The sequence below is a fragment of the Lithobates pipiens genome, unplaced genomic scaffold, assembly GCF_037356315.1.
Source record: "Lithobates pipiens isolate NorthernLeopardFrog02 unplaced genomic scaffold, aLitPip1_a1.2 Scaffold_25, whole genome shotgun sequence".
Taxonomy (NCBI): domain Eukaryota; kingdom Metazoa; phylum Chordata; class Amphibia; order Anura; family Ranidae; genus Lithobates; species Lithobates pipiens.
In genome coordinates this window covers 25674880-25696369 of record NW_027507787.1, presented here as the reverse complement: position 1 = coordinate 25696369, position 21490 = coordinate 25674880, and the positions used below count along the sequence as shown (strand labels likewise).

The 21490-nt window shown below is 41.3% G+C and overlaps 1 protein-coding gene across 1 annotated transcript in view; it reads left to right on the top strand.

Annotated features, from left to right (window-relative positions):
- The window catches only part of IPMK (inositol polyphosphate multikinase), an 86682-nt gene extending 83201 nt beyond the window's left edge, over nucleotides 1–3481 (top strand). The window contains exon 6 of the mRNA XM_077454161.1: nucleotides 138–3481. Coding sequence (XP_077310287.1) covers nucleotides 138–766 — 629 coding nt within the window. The 3' untranslated portion in view covers nucleotides 767–3481. The remainder of the gene's footprint in view (nucleotides 1–137) is intronic.
- The last annotated feature ends 18009 nt before the right edge of the window (nucleotides 3482–21490 follow it).

The window sequence follows — 21490 nt, the reverse complement described above, 5'->3', positions numbered from 1 at the left end:
GTGCATATGCTGTGTGAAAAATATGAATAAACATATTAGCAGCTCTACTGTTGCAAGGAATAGGGAGTTTAGTAATGAGTAAACAATATCTGTATTTGATTTGCATCCATGTGTAACTTGTTTGTTCTGCTTGATAGGTATTTCCAAGTTCTTCAGCAATGGCTCTTGTTTGAGGAAGGATGCAGTGTCTGCTTGTCTGCTGAAAGTTAAACAAATTCTTAATTGGTTTGAGCGCCAAGAAACCCTCAATTTTTATGCAAGCTCTCTGCTCTTTGTTTATGATGGCTCCTGCCGCCAAAATACCAATTTAGTTGATGGAAACCGGCTGGAGAAGGTCTTTTCTAAGGAGTTGTTTACAGATGTTGAGGTACCAGAATGCAATAACAACATAAATTTGTTGGGCCCTCTGAGCAGTGGCAAGGTGGAGGAGCATGATGAGAAAATACTGTCTAGAGTCTACGCTATTCACAAGAAGACCTACCCCAAGAGGCCACACAGTCAGGCCTTCCTGGAAGGGGAAACTGTAGAGCAAGACCGAGCATGGAAAAGTCACAACAGTTCTGCACCAGAACACCTAAATGGAAACCTCCTGTCTAAACTGGAAAACGTCTTCTGTCACGTTTCCTCCGAGGCTAAGGAAAACTCACAGGTTGATGTCAGGATGATCGATTTTGCCCATGTATTTCCAAGTAATGAAAAAGACGCTGGCTATATCTATGGATTGAAAAATTTAATTGTGGTCTTGCAGACTATTTTAAATGAATAACTTTTTGTGACATTGTGATTGGGAGCCAATGACTGGATAATCAAGAACTTACCTTCAAGATTATTTGCACTTGTAATTTGTGGTAATTTTATTCCCCTCCCTTTTTATTGTGATTCTGCATTGCAGTCTTTTTCATCTTGGTGGAAGGGGGTCTATCTTTTTTTATAATAATACTCAGGAATATTGCCGTGATTTGTAGGTGTTCAAGGAATTCAATCTGCGGTGGGCATGGAGTTGCGATAACTTTACTTCTCTGGTAGAAGGTAGTTAACAGGAAGGCAATATTATGGTGCTATGGTAAGGATGCCTATGTTTCTTGTATAGTTTTGGCTAAATCGAAAATTGGGACCATTCTTCCAGGAACATGTGCATAGTAAATGTGCAGTAGAATTTCTCATTATCTAATCTGGTCAGTGCCCATTAAATAAAATCTTTGTATAGAGGCAGTTTGGAGGTTTCTCAGCTAAAATATAGCTTTTGTTTTTTTAAGAACTGGAAAAAAATCTGTGGAAAATCTCCATTCTTTTTCTTTTGGAAAAATGTAGGTTCTTCCTGCATGTTTTTCCGGCTGCTGTTAGCCTATGAAAGGGTTTCTTACTTTCCGTTAGAGCTGGACATCTTTTGTAACACAGACCCCACACCTCTCCCCTCATGAACTGTTCACTTATCCTCCTCATTTTGTAGTCTAAGTTTTTGTCTATGCTTGCTTCTATAGTAACCTTCATAGAATACCACCATTAGCTGCAATACTAGCTTTTACCTATAACCACCTTGAACCATTTGTATTAGATTGACATTGACCATTCTGGGTAAAATGGGAAAAGTTTGAACCAATGGTATATTTTTTACAATAATGAATTCTTATAAATTTATAATATAGTACGTTAGACAAGTACCTTGTGTACATGGCCTGGGAGCATGGTGAGGGCCTCCCTACTAGTCACTCCCCATGTAGTTATACAAATATTAGAAAAATGCATCGCACAACCATGTTTTTCATTGAAAGATCCATTTTCTATAGACTGCAGTTTTGTGAACCGAGCCAGTGTGAAATGCAGTTTGTAAAGTATTTTAACCATCGTAGGAAGTGAACTATGACTTTTCTGAAGTCATTTGATGTCACTGGTTTCTGTTATAACTGCAACATGTATATTCACAAAAATGTTTTTGTTGTGTATGAACTTTGAAACCATAAGGAACTTACCAGATTGTATTCTGGGTAAGAGCTTGGCACTATAAGCAGCTTTACTTTTTGTATAGTGGAAACCAGAAAATCATGGTGGTGGCGTTAGCAGTGTTCTCTGCTAATGCACAGCTATAAGAGGATATTTAGTTTAATGCATTTTGTATTTTTTTTTTTTTTGGTGGTGTATTGTGCTGTTAATTGGCTGTTTTTCATCATGGTCCATTTTTGCCCCAAATTATTGTAACTTTCTGAAGAGATATTGATTGTCTCTTTGGTTAGTGTGATTGGGATTCATAAGACTTATCCTGATGTGCTGAGATCCGAATTAATGTGAGCGTGTGTATATGTAAGCATGTTTTTCTGCTGTGTCCACCTAATTTTCAGAACCTCAATTTCAGTATTTGTTTATCTGCTGTAGATTCCATGCTGCTTTGTAAAACTGGATAATTTTCTACCTCTTGAAAGAATGTAAAACCTTACAGAACACCTATTATCCCTGAAATGTCTCTAAAAGGAAAGGATGTAATACCTGCACATGCATTTTTATCTTTTTTTTTATTTTTTTTTAATATACCTCATATTCTGGTATCCTGACAGCTGTGGATCTCACCAGCTATGCACATTTTAACATTTCATGCTTCATTGAGGACCAGTTTGCCATCTCCCATTGGTGTCCTACAAACCAGGTGGTGGGTTAACAGCAATTTTGTACGTTTGCCAAAATTTGATACTCTTGGAACAGAGGCCCAGTGGAATTGTTGGAATGTTACCTGCACCCTAGTGCTGTTGCCATTTTAAATGTTTTTCAAGGGGTAAGAGTTTGTGTGGTGTATGTGTGGGTTGTTTTTTTTTCCTTCTCTTTTCCCTGCACTTAAAATTGTAACGGTTTGGTCTTAAATGAGCGTATGTATAGTTCCTGACCCCATGATCCTTGATTTCGTAGCATACCAAGCTTTTCTGTATGTGAAGTGGTGATGCGCCTGACCTGGATTTTTTACCATCTATAGTAAATTCTGTGGGGGTAATACTGCCCAGGGTCGGGGTTTCAAACATTAGCTTTAAAGTGTGTGTCCAAAACCTTTTTTGTTTTGGCTAGAATGGCCACTTTCCAATGGGGGGATATTTTATGACCTGTAGACACAACGGGAAGTGAGAGGAAAAGTGCATAAGCGGTTACCGAGGCTATTGTCCTAACTGGAAGATTTAGCCTGTTCTGCTGAAAAGCGCTTTGATATTTTGAGAGTTCCACAGGTGGTCCCCAGAATAGGACGACTCTACCCAGCAGCAGACAGCAATAATAAAATTGACTGCCATTCTAATGCTTTCCTGCTGCATCCCAGCAACTTTAAAAAACAAGCTTTCGGCTATAAATTTTTCTTTTTAGGTCTTGAAATTTCAGCTTTCTAATCGTCCATGCATCTTTGGTTTTAATGTACTACTGTGTTAATGGTACAGACCACTCATTTAAAGAGGGAGATTGTGTGTGTGTGTGTATATGTGTATGTATGTGTGTGTGTGTATATATGTATATATGTGTGTGTGTATATATATATATATATATATATATATATATATATATATATATATATATATATATATATATATATATATATATATATATATATATTATATATAATTTTTTATTTTTTTTTATTACACACTTTGATCATTGGAGGAGAGCAGGCTGTGCATGCATGCCTAGTGTGGTCCGTTTTTAATAGGAAAACAGATGGACTGGCAGGAACACTGGGGATTTCACATACAAAGAGAACAGGATATTTTTTCATGTCTTTATGGACATTGCTTTGTGCACTGGTGTACAGTCATGTTGGAACAGGAAGGGGCCATCCCAAAAAAAGTTGGGAGCATAATTGTCCAAAATGTCTTGATATGCGGACACCTTAAAAGTTCCCTTTACTGGAATGAAGGGGCGAAGCCCAACCTCTGAACCCCCCCAAATGATTTGGACCAGTGCATAAAGCGAGGCCCATAAAGACATGGGGTGGAGGAACTTGACTGGCCTTCAGTCCTGACCTCAACCCGATGGAACACCTTTGGGATGAATTAGAGTGTGAACTGTGAGCCAGGCTTTCTCGTCCAAAATCAGTGCCTGACCTCACAAATGCATTCTGGAAGAATGGTCAAACATTCCCATACAGACTCCTAAACCTTGTGGACAGCCTTGCTAGAAGAGTTAAAGCTGTTATAGCTGCACAGTGTGGGCCAACTCAATACTGAATTCTACAGACTGACTGGGATGCCATTAACGTGTGTGTGTGTGTGTGTGTGTAAATGCAGGCGTCCCAATACTTTTAGTAATATATTTTGTAGGTTTTCATTTAAACGGCTGTACTTAAAGATTTCTAAATCAGTAGGCAAAGTTTTAGGCTAGCCCATTGCGCTCCTTGCAGTTGGCCACTGAGGGCTCTTTATTTTTAGAGGGCTAAACTTTTATCATTGTCAAGGTATTTATGTAATCAATTCTAAGCCTCGAGAGTCTGTAAAAGGCTGCTAAAGGTACGCACGGATGCTGCTGGGTGACTGAATTAGCAATGCTTTTTACTTTGTGCATCTTAGTTCACTACAGGTTGTTTGATGGCCTTTTATAAATAAGCACCTTAACTTTGTTGAACTTAATGAAAACCTTGGAAATTATAGAGTAAAAAAGGTCTATGCCATTAACTTATTTTAAAATATTTTGCTGCTTTTTTTCCTAGAAGTTTTAATTTAACACAGCTGCTCAAATGGAAAAAAAACTGACATATAAAGGCTTTATTGGCCAATTCAAAGCAGTGTCTGGAAGTTGGGTCTTACAGTAATCCTGTCACTTCTAGAGAACCACAAGTTCTTTACTCCACTCCAACCAGAATAAACCCTTTAAAGGCCAGATTGATTTTTGTTGTCCTGCTTAAAGATTAGGGCCGTTTAAAAAAAAAAAAAAAAAAAAGTCAGCAGCTGCAAACACTGCAGCTGCTGACTTAATAAACACACTTACCTGTCCAGGGCGCCCGCGATGCCGGCCGCCCGAGGCCGACCCGTCCCTCGGCTCTAAGGGAAACAGGCAGTGGAGCCTTATGGCTTCACTGCCCGTTTCCTACTGCGCATGCGCGAGTCCCGCAGCGCTTTCTGAATGGGACGCGCTGTGTTCTGGAACACACAGTTCCCAGAACACAGCGCGACCCATACCCAGAAGACACCGCGACGAGGAGAGAAGACAGAAGATCTCCGCGGAAGAGGAAGATTAGGATTATGTGCCTAGCAACAGGCATTTCTGGTAAATAAAAATTTTTTTTTTTTTTTTTTTGTCATTTTTAAAAAAAATTAGTTTTCAGGGTGGCCCTCCACTTTAAGTGTTTTTTGTTGAGGAAAGGAAAACCATCCTCCATGGGTTGTTTATGTACATTGCAAGCACTTTAACAAACTTTGTTTGTTCATTTTTTTTTTTTTTCTTTTCTAAAGAAATTGCTTGTTTCACCACTTTCTTTCCAGACTGAAATGGGAATGCAGTTGTCACAAAGATTCCAAGGGCTTTTTTGACAATTGGGGCTTGTATATGCTGTATAATGAGCAGAAGGCGATCATTCTCCTAAGATGACCTCCTAACAAATTAAAGGCTGCATATTTTAATTTAAATGTTCTATTACATACACTGATCAATCATAACTTTATGATAACCCACTTAATATTTAGTAGGTCCCAATATATACCTTCTAATTAAAGGTGGAATATTTTTAATTAAATGTTTCACAGAATTGCATACACTGATAGGCAATAACTTTATGATCACTAGCTTAATACTGAGTCCTGTCAAAATAGCCCTGACCCATTGAGGCATGGGTACCATTAAACCTCTAAGGGTTAGTTGTGGTATCTGGCACCAAGCTGTCTGTACTGTAAGTTGTAAGGTAGAGCCTCCATGGATTGGACTTTGTTCTTCCAGCACTAAGTTCCAGAGATGTGCTTGAATCCTGGAGAATTTGAAGGCCAAGTTAACAGCTTGCACGCAGTGTTACTCAAGTCATTCTTGTTGTGTGGCAGGGCTCATTATCCTGCCAAAAGATGCACTTGCCATTAGGAAATGGTTTTCCGTGAAGGGGTGTACTTGGTCTGCAACAATGTTGAGGTAGGTGATATGTGTCGCCTATCATCCACATGTAAGGCAGCACCCAAGGCTTCCCAGCAAAATTTCCCAAAGCATCGCGCTGCTCTGCTGGCCTGTATTCTTCCCATCCAGATGCCATCTGTTTCCAGGTAAGTAGCGCACATGCACCCGGCCATCCACTTAAAAGTAAAAGTGTGATTTATTAGACCAGACCACCACCTTCCATTGCTCTGCAGTGCATCTTTGATGCCCATGCCCATTGTAGGTGCCTTTGGCTGTGGATACAGGTCAGCATGGGCACCCTGGCCAGTCTATGGCTACACAGCCCCATACACCACAAACTGCAATGCCCTTTTTTTTTTTTTTTTTTTTTTTTTTTTTTTTGCTTTTGGCACATCGCCTTCGAGGACAACATGCCTACTTTGGTGCCTAAAATATCCCATCCACTTTCAAATGCCATTGGAACAAGGTAATTGTTCACTTAACCCATTAGTGGTCAAAAAGTTATGGCTGATCAGTGTTTTACTACCTTGACTATTAACTGATTTGTTGCCATTTGTTGCAATAAGATCTATTTTTCAAATTGTGCCCCAGCTGTTAAAATGGCATCCAACTAATTCAGCTTCTGCTGTAGTTTGCCTTCAATGAAATCCCTGAGCACCAACCAACACTGTTGATTGATTGACAGCAGGTCCTTGAATGTGCAGTTAACATGCAGAGGTGCACACAGTTTGGGGAGCTGAGAAACTTTGTGCAATGTGTCTTGTGCTATAGATAAAAATCAATTGAAAAGTGATTACCTGTATTAAGAGCGCACACACAAATCGTGGAGCTCGTGTTAAACATTTGAGCATTAATGCAATCCAGTGGCCAGAATAAATGTAGTATTCTGCCCATTAGAGTGCATTAATGGTCAAACGCTAGATGTGCCAAAATGTATGTGGGATACATGGCTTTCAGCACACTTTAACCACTTCAGCCCTGGTAGATTTTACCCCCTTCCTAACCAGAGCACTTTTTACAATTTGGCACTGCGTTTCTTTAACTGGCAATTGCGCGGTCATGGAATGCTGTACCCAAACATTTTTTTTTTTTTTTTTTTAGACTGATCTAGATTCTGCATATTTCTGGTAAAAAAAAAAGCAATAAGCGTATTTTGATTGGTTTGCGCAAAAGTTATAGCGTCTAGAAACTATGGCAAAGATTTATGGCATTTTTATTTTTTACTCGTAATGGCAGTGATCTGCGATTTTTATTTTTTTGCGACAACTTTTGACAGTTTTTGGGACCATTCACAATTATACAGTGATCAGTGCTATAAAAATGCACTAATTACTGTGTAAATATCACTGGCAGAGAAGGGGTTAACACTAGGGGGCGTTCAAAGTGTTTCATGTGTGTTCCCTCAGTGTTCTAACTGTATGGAGATAGGACTGAGTAGGAGAGGAGACCTATCGCTGTTCCTACTTACTAGGGACGAACGACCTTTCTCCTCTCCTATGACGGCACAGGGATTTGTGTGTTTACACGCTCCTCTTTTCGAGTTCCCCCATGGAGAACTGCTTTTAATGGGGGTACTGGTGTGGGCACGCTCTCGAGTCATGTTGCTGCATCCATTGACAGCAGGACTCGTCCCGGCTCCCGTGTCACTGGATTCCATTGATTGCAGCAGGAGCCAATGGCGGATGGAGCTGCTGTGCTCGTCGCTGGAACGATTGGATTCAGGTAAGTAAAAGGGGGGGAGGCTCTGGGGGGCTGCTGTACTACAGAATTTTTTTCACCTTAAGGTTTTTCATCTTAATGCATTCTATGCATTGAGGGCTTACAACCCCTTTTAAATAAAGTGTGTTAATCTCTGGTTATGTTTATACAGATGACTTGTGCTGCGTTGCCGTACAACCATTTAGATTCAGACCTGCACTAGAAAATTGCTGTTGCGAGAACATTCATTTGTAGCCTGATTGCCAGCTGCTGTTGGAAAAATTTGACTTTTTTAAAGTTGTAATGAAGTGGATTAGGTTGTGTATAGTTGTTGCCTAACTAAGCGCTTTTGGTAGTTTTATGTGAGCATATCAGGCAGGGTTTTTTAAACCTTGTGAGGGGAAGTTAGAGTGCTGCAAGCATAATGCTTGCACCACTCTTCTAAACATAAAAAATTAAACAGATGCTGCTCCCAATTGACACAAGGGGTTGTGGGCCCCTTTGTTAATCAGGAGTGGTCAAGTCTGTCTTGCTCTGGCTGTGACAGGTACACTACAGAAAACAGAGCTGGAGCTGCTTGCTTCACTTTCTGCCCATCCCCATTCCTCTCAGAGACTCAGAGAGGGAAGAGGGTGGTTAAACCTGCAGGCTCTGCTCATGTAGTGTAATCTCTGCATGGGCAGAGGGGGATGCGAGTGGTCTGACTCACATCCTGTACAGTGGCTTTGGGCTGCTGGGGATCTGGGGCAGTTTTCTGTATGGGAAAACTGCAACATTTTCTCTGGTAATCGGCTTCCATTTCACTTTTTAGTCATGTTTTTTTCTGCGTGTTTGTTTTGGAAATTGTGCTCCCATTTTCATCTACACATAATTTTGTAACTGAGGTGCTGCTTATGCGTATGGTAAATCAGTTGAGAATATTGTAAGTGATCATGAATTATTGTAGCTAGTAGTAGTTGACCATGTCAAATGGACTTATTCTGTAAGGTTGAAGTTTCATAGCCTATCCAAGCCACCTTTTTCAGCTCTGAGTGTTAGAAAAATACCCACTTCTTTAAATCCCCCACAGGTAGAACCAACAGCTTACCATGTGCTCCAATCAACATTATAAAGGTTTGTTTTCCAACACTTGGGAAGCTTTCTGGCAAAAGGATTATGTAATTAGAGCAGGATGGCTCCACAGCTTTCATATCTCCCATTCTGTTCTTGGACAGTAACATTTGCCTTTTCATGGTGATTGGATCAAGGTATTGGTACTATCTTTTGTTGATATAAAGGCTTGGATATTTTCCCGGCACTGAAGTGGCTTGGATAAGCTAGAAATGTTTTCAACCATGCATGCCAAGTTAACCACTACTAGATCTACAGTGACCTGGATAAATGAAAACATGCACAGACCAGAATTATTGTGAAAGATACTTGGTATTGTAGTTGCCAGTGTTGCCACAAATAGGTTTTTGCCTTTCTATCCATTAACCGGGGTTATACTACATATTACCTTCTCTGTTAGTAATCCCCACTTCCATGGTGTTAATTTCCCCTAAAGCTGATTATCGTTATTTTAATGAACTATAAACAGATTCTTTTTCCAATATTTTGCACAAAATTGTGGATTTGTTAAATTATTTCTCAGATATTTTGAGAGCTATTTTCTGTGATGTACAATTTGAGGTAGATCATTAAAACTGGAATGTCAAACTTCTTTTGTTTTCTTTGAATTTTTGAGAATATATGTATGCACAAGTTATGAGAATACGTTAAGCATTTATGCCTGACCAAATTTTCCAAGTTTCTGTTTTAGGTCAGGAGACTGGAGTTATATATGCATACATAGACCATGTTTGGTTGACACTTCTGTCTTGTAGTTGGGTTACCCTTAACCATTTCAGCACCGGAAGATTTTGCCCCCTTCCTGACCAGATCACTTTTTACAATTTGGCACTGCGTCGCTTTAACTGACAATTGCACGGTCGTTCGCTGTACCCAAACTAAATTTGCTTCTTTTTTTTTTGTTTGTTTTTTCTCCACAAATAGAGCTTTCATTGTTGGTATTTGATCACCTCTGGTTATTTTTTTTGTCCTATAAACAGAGCGACAATTTTGAAAACCATATTTTTTACTTTTTTCCTATAATATCCCCAAAAATTTTATTAAACTAATTTCTTCATAGGTTTATGCCAATATATATTCGAAAAAATCGCAATAAGCGTATATTGACTTATTTGCGCAAAAGTTATAGAATCTGCAAACTATGGGGAAGTTATTTCTTTTTTTTTTCTTCTTTAAACTAGTAATGGCAGCGAGCTGTGATTTTTTTTTTTTTTTGTTTTTTTTTTTTTTTTTTAGAAGTTTTGTGACAGACAGATCGGAGGCTTTTGACACTTGGCTTTTATTCAGTGATCGGTGCTATAAAATGCACTGGATACTGTGTAAATGTCACTGTTGGGGAAGGGGTTAACACTAGGGGGTGATGAAGGGGTTAATTGTGTTCCCTCAGTGTGTTTTAACTGTATGGGGTTCTCAGTGTCTAGAAGAGACTTCTAATTTTTTCCTACTTAGTAGGAACAATCGATATGGCTTGCCTCTGACAGCACAGGGATTTGTGTGTTTACATACAAATCCCTGTGCTGGCGTCGTGCACCAGATCGGCCGCCCTCTGGTGGCCAAAAGTAGTGTGTACCCGTACGGGATTTCGCCCAGGAGTGCCGCAGTATATCTGCGTGACTTGGTCGGGAACCGGTTAATGAAAAGTTCTAATGTTGGAGCAGTCAAAGTGTGGCCCCCAAATCCATTGTGGCATTGATCAAAATAGTGTGTGGTTATCCTTATACTACGCAGCCTGATTATCTTTTCAAATTTTTTTATGCCATTTGATCATGGGTAAAATTGAGCGGTGTATTGCCACTGTAATCTTGGGGCTACAGAGGTCACCACTTTTGTTCACAGGTGTTTACATCTCTGATTTTATCTATATTGTAACACCAGCCTAAAGCTAGCCATACATGGATCAAAATTTGGCAGGAACTGGAGGAGTTTTGATTCATATGTAGCCCCTCTCTGCACAGCAGACGCTAGTCATTAGACCTGCTTCTGTTGAACAGTCCTGCTGGAAAGCCAGCATTCAATCATCGCATGCAGCTAATGGGCTGCAGTGCTGATCATTGAATTCTTGGGTGGGGGTGTCCTGTTGGCAGAATACAAAAACACAGCAGGAGGATTTCCCCATACACAAGGTGGATGGGGAACAGTTAAATGTGTGGGGGTTTTTTTTTTCCCTTTAAGCCAGCTGGCTGAACTAAAAAAAAAAAAAAAAAAAAAGCTATGTATGGCCAGACTTGGGCCAAACACTGTTCCAATTTTGGCCGGTTCAGTACGAACGGCCGTGATTCAAGCCATGTATGGCCAGTTTGACCGATCTCTGTCAACATGAGTAACAACCAGCATGCTGGGGTTTTACCTGTGATTATTGCTAGCCGCTGCTATAATGGATGACCCCCCCCCCCCCCCCTGAACAGAGGCACAGTAATAACTGGGTTATAAATGCTACCTTTAGGCACACCCTGGACAGGAAGTTTAACTCCCCGTATAACCCCTTCCCTTACCGGGAGTACCTCAGTTTTTTTTCTCCAGTGTCTAAGGTGTTGGTCACGAGTAAAGATGTGCTGAGCTTGGCTGGAGTAATCCTTGCTGGTGCAAGCCATGCAGCCGGATTCATTCAAAGTGTCTTTTCAGGCTGAATTGAATGGTACCCGGGCCTCCTGTTGGAAGAAGCAAGGTTTAGCCTGTAACTCTACTTTTTAGAGAGCTGGACCCCAGGATCCAGTGCTTTGTTTTTTTTCAGCCATATAGTTTCCTGGATGGGTGCTATATGGGTCCAAGGGTGTAGAGCCCCCGATAAAAAGGGAGAAGGTTTTCTAACGGAGCCCGCCATGAGGGGTGAAGATTGGGTCTGGTTTACCACAGAACCCTGCAGCAGGATAAGGTAAGTGGAGATTCCTAAGGAATTTTTTAATTATGGGTTTTCTCCTTTAATATAATGTTGTCCTGCCTAAAGTTGCCACCGGGTGCTGTCAAGAGCACGTACCTTTTTCACGCTTGTAAGTCTCGCTCTGTCAGAAGCTGCAGGCTTCCTCCAGTCCCAAGCCTCGAGTAAGATGTTGGAAGAGGGTTCTCTTTTTAAACATCCCCCACCTGGACACAAGTTTTTCTTCTCTCTCCATAAGGCAGAGGGAGCATGGAACAGTCGGCAGTATGCCACGCCGCTCCCGCTTCCACCACCTTAGCATGGCAGTTCTCCTTTCATCAGCTCTCTGCCACCCTACCCTCCCTCATGCCAATCCAGTTGGATCAGAAGCCCGCTCGCGTGGGAAAACAGTCTCATTCCAAAAAGTGGGGGGGTAGCGGAGGGCTTGGCGCGGCATTGATTTGCCTTAACATCCACAACTCGGGGCCGTGTAGGCTATAAGTGCACCTTTTGCAGGTGCATTCAGCTGACGGAGGGACACAGAGCTGATGGGAGCCATGTAAATGTTGGTGACACAGGCATTCCCAAGGCACCAGGATCAGCATCAGGCTGAGCATTAATAGCAGTGGAAGTTGGCAGACTATTTGCTCATCCGTGGGTACGTTTATTTTTTTTTTTATTTTATTTTTTTTATTTTTTTGGCAGTACCTCTGCATTTGTGCTTGGCATCATGGTTGGCAGAAGTGGGGGGAAGTACAAATACCCCAAAAAACAGGGGCTCAAATGGATCTCTCAGGCTCTGAGGAACTTGGTCTTGCCTCTGCGACAACCCCCCCGAAAGGCCTGGGGATGGTGGTCAGAGTGAGCCATCAGGTTTGTCGGGGTGCAACTGTTTACAACACTTCAGCCCCTGTCTATTACGGAGGTTTTCTCCTCAGCCATGATGGGATTGGAAGAAAGGTTAGCGGCTTTAATCACATCTTCCCAGAGTGGGAGAAAACGCGTTAGATCCCCTTCTACCACCCAGGACCCTCAAACAGGAACAGTGGGAGGGGGGAGATGAATCCCCCTCAGGTACCGTGAAGAGACTGTTGATGACTCTTCTGAGGGATCAAGTGGGGAAGGACCTCCTTCAGCTTCACAATCTGATAAATTGCTGGTGCAATCTCTTACTGAAATTGTCCATGCCACATTTAAGCTACCCTTAACAGTCGGCTGAAAAGACCACTTCTTGTTTAGGTTCACTAAAGCCTCCAAGTTTTGCGTGCCTTCCCTGTCCATTGCTGGAAAAGCTTTATGTATTCTGAGTGAGATCACCCAGATGAGAACTTTTTAGGCGGAGAAAAAAAATGCTTAACACTTTATCCTATGGAGGAAAAATGTACAAAGATGTGGGGTATACCAGCAATTGACGCTGCTATATCCTCTGTGAATAAAAGTTTGACTTGTCCGGTTGACAATGCACAAATGCTTAGGGATCCAACCGATAAAAAATTTGGAATGCCTGTTAAACATTTTCTCTTTCGCAGTTTCAGTAGCTCAACCAGCAGTGGCAGCAATTGGGGCATGTCAATCCTTGAGAGACCACTTGAAACAGGTGCTCAAGGTTTTCCCTGAGCAGCAGGCCCAGGATTTGGCAAAGCTGCCTGGGGCTTTGCGTTTTGCAATTCATGCGATCAGAGATTCTATTCTGCTGACCTCTCGAATTGCGCATGGGTTGGTACATCTTTTTTGGTTGAAAAGTTGGTCAGCCTAAGCGCCATGCAAAAAGCTCCTGGCTGGTTTTCCTTTCTGCGGTGAAAGGCTGTTGGGGGATGATTTGGACAAATATGTCCAAAAAATATCAAGTGGAAAAAGTACCCTTTTGCCAGTTAAGAAAAGGAGTAAATGTTCCTCATTTAAACAATTGCTTCTCCGGAGCCAGATGCATCAGCCTCCAGGCAGTTGTGACGGCCTCCATGGTCAGGTTCAAGAGGTAAACCTCAGGGTCAACCCCAGGGACAAAAGTCCTGGGGGAGGAAGCCTAAAAGACAGAACACTAAAGCCTCTTTATGAAGGGGTGCCCCTGCTCGCTCTAGTGAGGGGAAGACTTCTGCAGTTCTCAAGGGTATGGGAGGAAGAGTTTCAAGACAAATGGGTGGTCTCCACGGTAGCTCTAGGTTACAAACTAGAGTTCCGAGAGCCCTTCTCCTCGTTTCCTCAGGTCAAATGTCCCCAAAGATCCAGAGGAAGTCTTTCAAGCATTAGACCAACTTTTGTCTCAAAAAGTGATCATGGCAGTCTCCATTAAAGAGCAGGGATTGGTGTTTTAGTCAAACCTTTTCACAATTCAAAAACCAAATGGAGATGCCAGACCCATTCTAGATCTTAAGGCTCTAAACCAATTCCTGAATGTCTTTTTTTTGCATAAATCCCATCTGTTGTCTCCATCCTACGAGGGGGAGAACTTCTGGTGTCGGTCAACATCATGGATACATACCTGCATGTGCCGATTTTCCCTGCTCACCAGAAATATCTGCGTTTCGAAGTAGAAAAACTCAATTTTCAGTTTGTAGCCTTGCCTTTTGGTCTAGCTACTGCACCTCTGGGTGTTTACTAAATTTCTGGCCTTTCCTCTAGCGAGATTAAGGACTCAAGTTATAACAATTATAGCATACCTAGACTACCTGCTTTTGGTAGACCTGTCGGTAGCCTGCTTAGACCAAAGTATGGTCACCACAGTTAACTACCTGAAATACCTAGGTTTGGCTCTCAACCTAGAGACCTTTAAGAAGACTAGAATACTTGTGTTTAGCCCTAGATACAGCCCAGAAGAGGGTGTTTTATACCCCAGGCAAAGATCAGTGCCATAAAGGAGCTGGGTCAGGTCGGTGCAAAGAAGGCCCTTCTATTTGCTTTTGCATGAGGTTGTTGGGAAAGATGGTGGCTTCATTCAAAGCGATTCACTATGAGCAGTTTCATTTGAGACGGCTGCAAAACAATATATTCTATCTACTTGGAACAAGAAGGTCCAAGGGCTAGATTTTTCCAGTGAGTCTGTCGCCAAAGGTGCGCCAGAGCCTAAGTTGGATGATATCCAAGAAACAGCAGAAGGGGAAATCCTTACCAGTTACCTGGAAGGTGGTAACAGATGCCAGCCTGTCAGGTTGGGGAGCTGTCCTGGAAGAAGTGACTGTCCAAGGAAAATGCTCAGTGACTGAAAGGACCTTGCCCATCGAAATTCTAGAGGTTTGGGCAGCGTGCCTAGCCCTAAGGGCCTGGGTATTCAGGTTTTCAGAATTCAATCCGACAATGCCACAGCAGTGGCTTATATCAATCACAATGGGGGCACCAGAAGTCATGTAGCCCAAGGAGAGGTAAACCATATCCTAGCCTGGGTAGCATGTGCTGTGCATATCGGTAATCTTCATTCCAGGGATAGAGAATTGGCAGGCAGACTACTTGAGTCAGCAGTTGTTCCTGGGGGAATGGCCCCTTCACCCCGACATCTTCCTGGCTACATGTCAAAGATGGGGGGGTCCTGCATGTAGATCGGTTTGCGTCCAGGTTCAGCAGCAAAGTCAACAACTTTGTGTCAAGAACAAGGGATCCACTCGCATGTGGAACAGATGCGTTGGTGACCCTGTGGGATCAGTTCTCAATGATTTATGCATTCCCTCCTATTCTGCTGCTACCATGGCTTTTTTGCAGGATCAAGCAGGGAAGGAAGTCGGTGGTGCTTGTGGCCCAGAAGATCTTGGTATGCAAAGATTATAAAGATGGCGGTAGGGGACCCATGGACCCTACCACCAGGTCCAGACCTGCTTTCACAGGGACCAGTATTCCATACCTTTACAAACACTAAATTTGATAGTTTGACTATTGAAATCCACGTTCTGAAGAATCGTGGGCTTTCAGGCTCAGTTATATCTACCTTGATTAATGCAAGGAAGCCAGCTTCTAGAGTCATTTGTTAGTCTGGAAGGCATATGTTTCCTGGTGTGAATCCAGGTGTTGGCATCCCACAAAATGTGATGGGTAGAATCCTTGCCTTTCTGCAAATGGGGTAAGAGTTGAAGCTGGCCTTGAGTACTATCAAAGGCCAGGTCTCGGCCTTATCGGTATTGTTTCAACGACCACTTGCTTTGCATTCTTTGGTCCGTAGCTTTATACAGGGATTAATGCGGCTTAATCCACCAGTTAGGTCACCCCTGAACCCTTGGGACTTGAATTTAGTTCTGTCGGCATTACAGAAAAAGCATTTTGAACTGATACAACATATTCCCTTGGTCCTTTTTGTCCTTTTGACAAGGAAGCTAGTTTTTCTGGTAGTCCTGCAAGAATTGGATGTTCTTTCTTATAAAGAGCCATATTATTCACAAGGATAGAGTAGTATTGTGTTCACATCCTAGTTTTCTGCTGAAGGTGGTTTCAGGTTTTCATCTTAACCAGGATATTGTTCTACCTTCCTTTTTTCCAGAACCCTGTTCCAAGAAAGAAGTCACTACATTCTTTGGATGTAGTGAGAGCAGTCAAAATCTAATTGGAGGCGACTGCTCAGATTCGGAAAACGTATCGCTCAAATCTGCAAGGCTGCAACTTGGTCTTCAGTCCATATATTCACCAGATTCTATCAGGTGGATGTAATCAGGCATGAGGATGTGTGCTGCAGGCAGCAGTATAGGTCCTCAGGTCTGATAGAACCCTACTTTGTCTCCCTCCCCTCAGATGGCATTGCTCTGGGACATCACATAAGTTATTACTGTAGCTCTGTGTTCTGTGATGTATGATAAAGATAATGATTATAACGGCTTACCTGTAAAATCCTTTTGTTGGAGTACATCACGAGACAGAGTTCCCTCCCCTCTTTTTGGTTACACGTGTATTGCTTTTCTACAAAACTGAGGTACACCTGGTAAGGGGAGGGGTTATATATGGAGTTAAACTTCTTGTCTAGGGTGTGTCAGTGTCCGTCACCTAAAGGTAGCCTATTTAACCCATACAGTTATTACTGTGGCTCTGTGTCCCGTGATGTACTCCAAGAAAAGGATTTTTACAGTTAAGCTGTTAAAAAAAAATATTTTTTTTCATCTTGCAGCTAAAAACGATAATCACTAGCTGGCAAAAGCCTTAATGTACTTGAGCTGGAGTTTTTCAGTAGCTCAGTCCTGCTACTAAAACTGCTAATTTAAGTGATTTATCCCCAGCAAATAATCGCTTAACAAATGGAACAAATAACTGCCTACGGAGGAGCATTTTGTAGTGCTTATTCAAACATTCAGGGAACATTGTGCAATCATGTGAAAGTGATCACTACTACACATTACTTTGTGTGGTTAACTCCATATTGGGCAATTTGTTCCATTTTTGTGTAGCGATAATTTTTTATACTTATTGATTTTAGTAATAGGATTAAGCTACTAAAATCTTTTTAAAACACTAGCTTATTTAGGTGTCTGCCAACAATTTTAGCATGGCCATAAAACTTTCACTAATCCACTAAGCAGAGAAGACATTTTTTACTTTTTTTTTTTTTTTCTGGGGTGGGGGGGGGGGGGGTGTCCAGTTCTTGCATGGCTCTTAGTGGTATGCTATACAAAACGTGGATTAAACAAAGGTGGTCACTGTATGTATAGGTTTTGACTGAACAAGGGTTCAGCTTTCCCTTCCTCATTTTGCCCAAATACCAAGTTCTATTTCAAGGATGGCTAAATATTTTTTTTACAGTTTAAACTACCAGTATTTTTTTCTGGCCTCTGCAAGATGTTCTCTTTATTAAATGGGATTGTTGCAAATAATCCTTCCACTGGGAGAAACTGCTTCCGTCCAGCTGCACACAAAGCCTAGGCAATTCATGTCACTTGAAAGGTTAAACATCATTGCTCTGCTGCTAGTATGTGCCGAATCAGTGGTGGCTGCTATGGGAGTTTGGAAAATGATTTACCTACTGATGACTGCTTGTGCCCGCTTAAACTAGACTAAAATCTCATACCGGTTTCTTTTATATAAGCTGTGAGATTTTTTCTTTTTTTTTTTTCTTTAAAAGAATTACAGAAATTTTGCCTGGAAGTAATTTGTACTCTATATAAGACTAACACAATACAAATGATTTGAATTTTCTCGTCCTGTAACTTTATCATGTAGTGAGTGTAATGAGCTTGCTTGTCTTTGTCGGGGCAGCTGTTCTGTCTAGGTTTAAAATTCAGAATGGCTTTAAAAAGAGTGCGTCTGCTCCACCATAGCAAGCCATTCTTTTAGTTTGACTCTCTGAATGCTCCCTTTAAAGGAGATGTCCAGCCTGAGCTTGTTTTGACTGGGCTTTTCCTTTGTGTCACTGGAGTGCAATTTTGTTTTGCACTCCAGTCTGACATTTGCTCTCTGCTGACATCGCTGGAATCAGTCCAGGCATCGCATCAAAACGAAAAAATTCTGGATCCGTCGGTTGCCTGGACTGATGCCTGTCTCAGCCTCTCAGAGAGCTGCTGAGAGCCTAAGATGGCCAATCCCCGCCGCAGCTCAGCACTCCAGTGAGTCCAGGCAGGAAGCTCTCTGCTCGGGGAGCTGAGAGAACCGAGCAATCGGCAATGTTTGATGGCTCGGTTCTCAGTGCAGAGACGCTGGGAGACAGATGCAGCATCCACCTAGGTACATATGATGGGCAAAAAAAAAAAAACTACTTTTAAAATTGTAATAGAACCAAATATGTCCTTTCCATTTAAGTGGGTGTCAATCTGATGAAACTATCATTTTGAACAGATCTACACTTTCTGTATTTCTCATTTCTATTTTCAACTGCTTTTGTTGTATTGAATCAAAGATAAAATTCATCAGTTGGGCTTCAGATTTCACTCTCAATTCAATTGTTAGGACCTTTACCAACAGGTGTTAGTGTCAACTGCTTTGCCCCCTATAAAACTCTAAGCAGGGCAAAGAAAGATCAATAAAACTTCTAAATTATGTAATTTTTTGTCTAAAACTAAGTGAAATAACTTTAGTTTTGCTCGTTGACACAGGCCTTTAGATGAGCTAGTTGATTTCAAACTATCGTTTTTACAGTACATTTTTGACCTAGAAAGTGATTAGATTGTGATTAGTGATCAGATTGATAGATAAGTTTAGGGTTTGTGTTGCACTAGATGATGATTTTGGACATTTGATCAAATTGGAGGAATAAAATGTAACGACTCATTTTAAGAAATGTGTCATCTTCAAAAAGGGGGACGACACAATCGTATTGTAACACATGCAGTCAGCTTAAGGCCCCTTTCACACATGCGGACGTATGAAACGAACGGTCTGCATGTGTGAAAGTGGCCTAAGGGTTAAATGTGTCCAGTGGTGTTCTGCTACATTTTGTAGCACTGAGTCCCCCCTGAGTTTGTTGTTGCCAAAGGTCTTCTGTTGAAAATCTCCACTAACGATTTGATTACCACAGACATAAAGAAATAGAAGATATGCTTCCACACAGGTGGCGAAACTGTCCTGATCGTGATAATTGGTAAATGAACCAATAAAACAAAGATCTGCATGCGATATTGAAAACACAGCCTAAACTTTACCTTAACCTTATGAAAGGTGGGAGCTCCACCAAAACATTAGCAATAAACAGCATTACTTGGCTTCTCTGCAGCTAAATGTGTGGCCTCTTACCAAATTTTTTAATGTTTTGTATAGGGGTTGTTTAGATTCGGTCATTTTTTTAATTGTCCGAGTTTTGTTTTGGAATGATTCCCTGCTAACTCCAGTTTTGGTGGCCCAACAGGGAAATTTCTCTTATAGGGAAGGTTTTTATTGCATTCTACATCCCCACTGCTTGTCACTGTAACATTTAGTAGGTTGAAATCTCAATGGGACTTTTTCTCTAGTTTGTTTTATTAATCCATTTTAATTACATTAGGAATTTCCAAGACTAGAATGGCAAATGGATGAATCCACATTGGCTTGTATGGGTTACTTCCATTTGCAGACTACAGTTTTTGCAATTTAAATTGGCCTTTTCTTTTTCAGATGTATATCAGGACAACGTATCTGTTCATGATTGAATTATGGAATGAAATTGTGTGCACACAGACACTTTATAACTCTGGGATATGTACTGCAAGTTGTATGATGGATTTAGATATTGGACAGAAATGTTTGTCTTAAGCTTTTCATAAAACGACAGTACTAAAATGTGTTGTACGTGATGGATGAATGTATGTTAAGTGAATTAACAATTTTGATGTAATAATGACTTAATAGTGATGTTTTAACTTTCAGAATCTCTGCCACTACATGTACAGTAAATATACTTAAATGTATACTGAGTGACTCTTTATTTTTCTGAAGTCTAAAACATTAACTTTTGTAATGTGATAATTGTCAAAATATAATAGCTGTATATTTGGCATATCTAAATTGCTATTAAAATTTGTTCTATGACAGATTATGCTGTGTGCTTTAATGTCTGCTTTGAGAAAAGATAAGCTAAGGGTTGACACTGCATGCATACATACTCGCCACTTTATTAGGTACACCCTGTGCGAAATTATAGCCTAGGTTTCCTGTTTTTAGCTGATGGGAGTGGTTCGATGTGTTGTGTATTCAGAGATGTTGTTCTGCATACCTTGGTTGCAGCAAGTGGTTATTTGAGTTACTGTTGCATTTCTATCCTCTCAAACCAGTCTGCCCATTTTCCTCACATCAACAAGGCATTTTTGTCCACACAACTTCCACACACTGGATATTTTTTCTTTTTCGCATCTTTCTCTGTAAACCTCAGATGGTTGTGTGCGCAAATCCCAGTAGGTCAGCAGTTTAAATACTCTGGCACCAACAAAAATGTGATGTTCAAAGTCTCTTTAAATCCCCTTTCTTCCCCATTCTGATGCACAGTTGGAACTTAAACAAGTCCTCTTCACCACATCTAGATTCCTAAATGCATTGCTGCCATGTGATTAGCTGAATAGCAATGTGTTACCAAGCAATTGAACAGGTGTAACTAATAAAGTGGCCGGTGTATGTCATACACCTACCGTTTGCAAAAGGCATAATTCGTATTTGAGAATTGTGATTTGGCTATGTATGCATATTCACAAAACTAGAGGTACTTGTGGGCTTTAATTTTAAACTTGTATTGCCTTAAAGCAATACATTTAGAGGAAAAAAATGTCACTGCAGTACTGACATTTTTGGTACTGTCCTTTATGGACACTCTGCTTTGTTTTATAGCACCTGTTGTCTCCTTAGTTGAATGATGCCTAGCTGCTTTAAACCCACTTTCTGCACATCAAGTCAGCTGGACATTCCATCTTCTTGACTGTTTTGGTTCACCATACAAGGCTGCAAAGAATATTGACATCAGCATCCTTGAGAACCACTGGAGCAGAGGAGGAATGGCCGCTGCTTATTGTTTTGGAGGTATGTACACAGGGCTTTTTAAATTTAAAGCTGGAGGGGAGTTTGAAGAGATATTAAAAAATGAAGAAACATGTTATACGTACCTGCTCTATGCAATTTTGCACAGCAACCCTGATCCTCATCTTCTGGGGTCCTCCCACTGACGCTCCTGGCTCCCCCCTTTTCAGTACCCCCCTAGTAAGCTGTTCGCTAAGGGGGTTACTCATGCAGGTTCGCTCTCAAGCCCCTCTGTGTTCATCAACAGCATGACTTTGCCTCTCCCCCTGCTCTCTTATCATATGATTTGATTGACAGCAGCAGAAGCCAGTGACTTCTGCTGCTATCAATTTGCACTGTGAAGAGGGGGAGAGCTGGGCTCAGGTAAGTATGAGGGGGTTGAGGGGGATCCTGCTA